This window comes from Eleutherodactylus coqui, chromosome 3 (assembly GCF_035609145.1).
Source record: "Eleutherodactylus coqui strain aEleCoq1 chromosome 3, aEleCoq1.hap1, whole genome shotgun sequence".
NCBI classification, from domain to species: domain Eukaryota; kingdom Metazoa; phylum Chordata; class Amphibia; order Anura; family Eleutherodactylidae; genus Eleutherodactylus; species Eleutherodactylus coqui.
This window is the reverse complement of record NC_089839.1, coordinates 97,491,614-97,498,600: the sequence shown is the minus strand read 5'-3', so window position 1 is coordinate 97,498,600 and position 6,987 is coordinate 97,491,614. Positions and strand designations below refer to the sequence as shown.

The 6,987-nt window shown below is 42.4% G+C and overlaps 1 protein-coding gene across 1 annotated transcript; it reads left to right on the top strand.

Moving 5' to 3' along the window:
• The first annotated feature begins 1,878 nt into the window (after positions 1-1,878).
• On the top strand, positions 1,879-6,627 carry LOC136620866 (leucine-rich repeat-containing protein 14B-like). The gene is made up of 2 exons (XM_066595896.1): positions 1,879-2,803; positions 4,327-6,627. Exons 1-2 carry the CDS (start codon positions 1,884-1,886, stop codon positions 4,967-4,969), a joined length of 1,563 nt encoding a protein of 520 aa, XP_066451993.1. The 5' UTR covers positions 1,879-1,883; the 3' UTR covers positions 4,970-6,627.
• Positions 6,628-6,987: the final 360 nt, after the last annotated feature.

Here is a 6,987-nt window from a genome sequence, read left to right as displayed (position 1 = left end):
GTGAGGCGGGAATAGACCAGGCATTCAAGTAGTTTGGAGATGAAGGGGAGGTTGGAGATGGGTCGGTAGTTGGAAGTTTCACTCGGGTCAAGGGTTAGTTTCTTTAGCAGAGGGGAAGATGGTGGTAGGGTGAGTAATGACAGCCGGGGGAGGTGTGAGGAAAAGGGGTTGCTAGCGCAGGTGGTGGGGCAAGCAGTCTGAAGACTTCTTCCTCTGTTTGTCCTAGTATAGTTAGTCAATGAGTGGCTGATGCAGTGCTAAAGAGACCGAGACTGGGGTTAGCCGTGTAATGTTGGGAGATTTCTTTGTGGATGTTTTCGTGTGTTCGTGTTTTTTTTTCTTTGAAGTGGGCAGCTATTTTTTTGGGCTGAGGAGGGAGTGGAAGGTGTTGAGTCATTTGGGATTGTTTGATAGTGAGGAGACGAGGGAGGTGAAATAAACTTGTTTGGCAAGGTGTAGGGCAAGGTTGTAGGTTTTGAGCATAAAGTTGAAGTGGGTGAAGCCTGTGGGCTGTTTGAATTTGCTGGATGAAGCAAGTTTAGGACGTGAGACAAAATTCTCATGGTCTCCGGTGGGCGGCTTGGGTCACGGGGGTGCCACTTTATCCAGGACGTGTCTGAGGGCAGTGGTGTAATGTTTGGCAGCCAGGTTGGGGCATGAGAGGAGAGAGATGGGGGACAAGGAAGACTGTGAGGTCTCTGCAAACTGCTGGGTGTGGATGAGCTGAAGGTTCCTAGAGGTGCGATAGGTGGGAGGATCTGGGGAGATGCTAGGTTACCTAATAGAGGAGAAGAGGTTGTAGTCAGAGTGAGAGGGGGAAGTTAGTGAGGTGGGAGACATCACAGAGGTGGAGGAAAATTAGGTTGAGAGTGTTGGTGTCTCTGTGAGTGGGTGAGTCTGAGTTGAGATAGGCTGAGGTGAGCATTAAAAGCCGGAAAGCAGATGAGATGGGGTCGTTAGTAGGCATGTTGAAGTCACTGAGGATTGGTTGGGAGTTCGCATGATAGGAAATGCGGGAGCCAGGCGGCGAAATGGTCCAAGAACCGGCGGGTGGGACCCAGGGGCCGGTAGATGTGACATGCAGGAACAGTGGTCAGAAGAGTCGTAGGGTATGGACTTCAAACCACGAGAAGATGAGGGAGGGTTGACCTGGAAGGTTAAATTTGGTGAGAGGAGAAAATCTGTGCCTCGACACAATCCTGTCTGAGCTCTGCAGGCAGTTTTCTCCTCATGGCTTGATTTTGGCTGTGCTATGCATTGTAACCTAGAAGAACTTATATAAACAGGTGGAGAGGGTTGTCTTTTAAAATTCTGTCCAATCATCTGGATTTACCAAAGATGACTCCAATCAAGGTGTAGAAACATCTCAAAGATGATCAAGAGAAATGGAAGACCCTACAGAGCTAGGTTTGAAATGCCATACCAAAGGGTTTGAGCGCTTATGTCAATGCAAAATGTTAGAAATGGTTTAGTTTTTAATTAAAAAAAAAACAAAAAACATTCTGCTTTCACTTTGTTATTATGGGGTGTTGAGTGCAGATTAATGGGAAAAACCTGACTTTTTTTTCTTTAAATTTGCACACATCCACAACATAATAAAACATAAAAAAGTTAAAGGGTCTGAAGACTTTCTGAATGTGTTGTAAATTGTAATGGTTCCCATTCTTTGCACAGGGAGCTGTGTGCTAGTTTCTGTAAGCGCAACAGAATAAGCGCAACAGAAATAATAGCTGACAAACCAACTTATAAAAGTGAGACTGACGTGTGGTTGGAGGTTTTCATCTCCTAGCAAATTCCAGTGTCAGCTGCAACTAAAAATAAAGCATGGTGACACAGTGAGCTCCAGAGAGCTGTTAAGCACACTGACCCCGACAGGAAGGCAAATGATCAGACACAACATGAAGACACTGAGATTTATCGGGGCAGAGGCTTTTATAGCCAACCAGGAATATGCAAAAGGGCATATCAGGAGTGTAGCACATAATCTGTACCCCCTCTTACTGAAGGCTTGTTACTTGCATGAAAAAGAGGAATTAATTACGATGTTACTTGAGAACTGGCCTCAGCAAGATTTCAACTTTGGCAAGCTACTAGGCAAAACACTAGACTACCCTGAAGATATCAGCCACTGGGCATGCCGACGTAGCTTGTCAGCTTGTTTAAAGGGTTTGAAGAACTATGTAGTGAATCCCTCAACAACTTACTCCAAAAGACTTAAAGTTGTAGATCTGACAGCAATTCAAGACATTGAATTTCAACCGTGCCGATGTAAGAAGTCATTGGGAAGATGGGCAAGAACAGAAATGATTTCCCAGCTTTGTTTCGAACTTCTGCTAGAGATGCAGAAACTTGATTCTGGTCCTTCAATATTTGACATCGACATTGATATTTGCTTCAACCTCTTTGTCACGGAGAAGAACTATGAACTTGTGGTGCAAGCTTTACTGATGCGATGTCACTGCCCCCTGAAGATAAGATGTGTTGATTTTAGGGCAGATAATTTAGCCTTGAGAAAGCTCTTTTATATTTTAAGACTTGTTGAGCCCAATTCTATCCACAAGTTAGAAATAGTTCACAATGTCCGATTAGAATCTTACCACCTTGAGGTACTTTTAAACAATCTCGGCTTCCTTCAACTTACATCTCTCACCCTGCCAGCAAGAACTTTCAATGTTACCCATCATACTCCAGAGGATGATGCTTTATTAAGTACCATCGGAGAAAAACTAAGCAACATGGTCCATCTGACAGAACTAAGTATTTCTTTCTCTACACTTACAGGAAGGCTGAGGAAGCTGCTCAGGTACATTTCATATATCTCAAAATTAACAAAACTGTTTCTTTATGCAATTAATCCAAATATTTCCTGGATCCTGAATCAAATCTAAAGTCTGATTTGATAGACATTATGGCAGCCCCTGTGTGAGCCCCATTCATAGACGTCAGTGTCCCATTGGTGTTGGCTACAAGAAAAGGTTGGGGAATATGATTTTCAGGGTTTATTATCTGTCTTGCTAGTAAAGAGAGCAATTCTGACTTTGTATTAGGGGGCAAATTTGGTATTTTTAAGGTCCAAGTAAAAGTAATGGTGAAGCAGAAATAACTATATTATTTACAATATCATTAATATTAACCTCTTAAGGACTCAACCTGCAAAGTCACACAAGACGGAGCATGATCCGGCAGAAATGTCTGCCCTAGCGGATGTTGTTACTAGCAGTCATCTTATATTAATTCACTGATGTGATTTCAACTATAAGTGGATTAATAATTATTAACCCCTTAGTGACGTGGCCTATTTTGCATCATAAGGGCTCTTTCACAAGAGCTTTGCAATTTTCGCATGAATGAGAGAAAGCCACGACCAAGTCGCGGCTAATAAATCTCCCGTTTTTTCACCCATTCACATGGCCGTAGCTGCGGCGTATCTACGCAGCCCAGAATTCCATGGTGCTGCGGCATTGCAGAATAAACAAATTTTGACATTTGAGTCAGAACTGTGCTTTCCACCCCAATTATCTACAGTTATGGCTCTCTTCCTATACACAAACAGCAGGAGGAGCTGTCACTCTAGATGATCAGGTTAGGGAGAGGCCAACGCCTGTGACTCGGGAGCTCTGTTCTTTGTCCAACTTCAAATTATATAGCTTGGGCAGCATGAAACTGGTGACAAGTTCCCTTTAAGGTTTGCCCGATTACGAGACTACATTCCCAAAATAGCTCTAGCTGCATTAAAATAACAAGAAGAGTTGTACTTACTCATCTGCTGTCACCATGCAGTGTTGCACCTCTGTCAAGGTTCCTGTGTCTGTTTTGGCAGCATCACTGTTTTGAACTCTTGGCATCAGGGCGCCCAAGATGCAAGCGTTGATGCCAGAAGAACGGGTGTTGATGCAGCAGTGGTCACCTGACTTCTGGTGATATCATCTGTCACAACAAACACAGGGACCATAATGGGGGTCTAGTGCTGGATAGTTGCAGTAGAGGATGGGTAAGTACAGCTCTTTTTGTTATTTTAAAGCAACTATTAATGCAACTATTGGGGGAATGTTGTCCAGCTGTCCCCAAAAGGAAAACTTTAAGGTGTGCAAGAATATTCCTTAGGGTAGGGAGTGCCTTCAGCATAAGTTCTAGGGCGGACAAACTGCATATATGAGAGGAGGCAGCAGTAAAGTAATCTTCGCCATTGTGTTTCTTTGGAGACTGAGTACTATACAGAATGTATTATAAGCATCACCGATAATCCACATTACTTAGTTCAAGGATAGCCAAATCCCGCTGCTCCCTTAGGAATTATCTATTATTTATCTATGGTTTCTTTTTCAGCCCCTTGAAGACCCCACTGAAAGTTCTTGAACTAGGCTATTGTTCCCTGAATCAGATAGATATGGCATACTTGGCAAACAGCCTCCATGCTGAACATTTGGAAGTCCTGGATCTCAGTGGTCACAATATAACAGAACTCTTCCCATCAACATTCTTTAAACTTCTCCAAAAAGCTTCATCAACACTGAAGACTCTAGTTTTGGAGGAATGTGATATTGGAGATATGAATATCCATGTAATGGAGATGGGCTTGGTGCATTGCCTCAAACTCAAAGAATTTAAATTCCTCCAGAATCCTGTGACATCTATAAGTGTTAGGCGAATATTCAGAGTTCTTGTTAATTTGCCCATGCTGAAGTATGTGGAGTTTCCAGTACCAAAAGACTGCTATCCTCCTGATGTCAACTACCCCCTCGATGAAGCAACTCTTGTAAAATTTGATAATCAAAAATATAACATGGTCAAAGAGTCTGTACAATGCATTTTGGTTCAAGCTGCTCGAGAAGATATATCAGCTGTCACCCCACTTTTTGGCAGTTATGATTCTGCTATTGAAGAGACCAGCAAGGAACTGGGTGTAGGTTTATTGACTTCATTTAAAGATGCTCTGCAGAGTTTCACAACATCACTACAAAAATTGTGAGGGTCAGCAGAGGGGGAAAAAAAACTTCAGAAAACTAAAGTATTATTTATGATAGGTTTACTATTGATTCAAGCTTGTCTTTCTAACCCTCCACCAACTTGACTGTAGGAAAGATCCTTAAAGATATATTGTAATTCAAAAGACTAAATATATGCAAAAAATACACACAACCTCCATGATGTTCTCCCAATAGACCTTCAATTGCAGCCTAAACTAAACAGTCATGAAATCCATGCTGATCAGAGTTCTCTGGTTTCTTCAACTGCACAACGCATTTACACAAGGAATACGTCACGCAGAATGGTAGGAGACCCTTGATAATAATAAAGAAGATTAAGCAACACCAAAGCAAGGGATATATATTTCTTCAAGGGGTTGTTCAATTAAAAATTGTCAGAGAGACAGATGTGGAGCCATCTTGTGACACACAGATTTTGCTTTGGGCTATATCTGGAGGCAACACTTGAGGAACTCAAGTTTTCACCCTTGAGCCCTCTAAGCAGGATTTGGCCTTCATTGCTGCGTCTTCAGGCTATTATTTGCAGAAATAGTCTTAGTAGTGGGCCTGCTGATGCTACACAAGTCCGAAGTGCAGTACCTGAGGGTGTGAACACAAATGTAATCCAAAGATAAGCTGAGGTCGGGCAGGCTGCAGGACGTTCAACACAATATAACAGGTGGTGGGTCAGGGCAGGCTGCAGACCATAGCGTGGTCCAAAAACGTAGCTGAGGTCCTGAGTACAGAAGTCAAACATAGTCAAAATGAAGCAGAAGTCTTAACCAGAGAACACACAAACTGGAGCTTTGTCACAACTGGAGTGAAACTATATTGCTAAGGCATCTACACTTGGGTGTGGATGTCAAATAAAACTAGAAGATTGGTGGGGAGAACCATTAGTGGAGTGTACGCTGGCTCTATAAATCGGGGTACGGAAACACGTAGGAGCCCTACAGGCTGAGGCTAGAGACCAGGCAGAGGGAAGGACGTAGCATGCAGTGAGTGGACTAATGCGGCGACTGACCATGGCCCCAGCAGTATGTTAGCAGGATAAGCAGCGGCAGCACGCCATTAGAGAAACAAGTTATCCCCTATCCACAGCGCTCGTCTATCTCCACTGGTCCCATTGAAATAAATGGAGTGGTGGTGCACATTAGCAAGTTATCCCCATCCTGTGAATAGTGGCCAGCTTAAATTTGCAAAAAAAACCTTTACAGATGTTAAGCAGCTCACAAGTGATTATCAAATACTGTACTCAATATTATCAGACAGTCATAGATATAAATATATAGACTATAACAAGTTTGTAAAATATGTTACTGTACCTATTTATATGGTCAACCCTTTGAGCCATGTTAATGATTATTTCAGGAAAGTGCATAAATAGCAATTCCTTAATTTTACAGATTTATTTTTCTGGAACATTTCCATTTACTGTGCCAGGCTGTTTCCACCTTCACTGTTATTGCAATGACATCATATTGGTCGGAATGTTTTAAAACCAGGAAGACTTGGAAGCAAATACTTTCTTCTACAGTTTTGAGGAAGTGTTCCTTCCCAAATTATGTTTGTGGGAAATCTGATGTACAATCGTGTGGTTGGGTATTGTATTGTTCATGCTTATCTGTTTATAAATAAAATTGGCTTTATTGTTCTGTAATCTTTCTTTCTCTTCTTTCTTCCTGATTGTATACTTATGGTCTTTTGCTTATTTAGCTGAATATAGAGAATAATGATATTCACATCCCATCAGGTAAATAAATCTTGGCATTTGTATAGCGCCAACTTATTCTGCCGCGCTTCCAGGTAATTATTACCCCCCACCAAGCTGGGTTCTCATTTTACCAACCTCAGAAGGATGGAAGGCTTGAGCTGGCTACCTGAATCACGTGGGGATCGAACTTACAACCTTCAGGTTGTAGGCAAGAGCTTACACTCTGCACCACACAAGGCTCATAGGTAGAGATGGTATTGGCTCTAGCTGCCCATGTCATGCTGTACTGATGCATTATAGGATTGA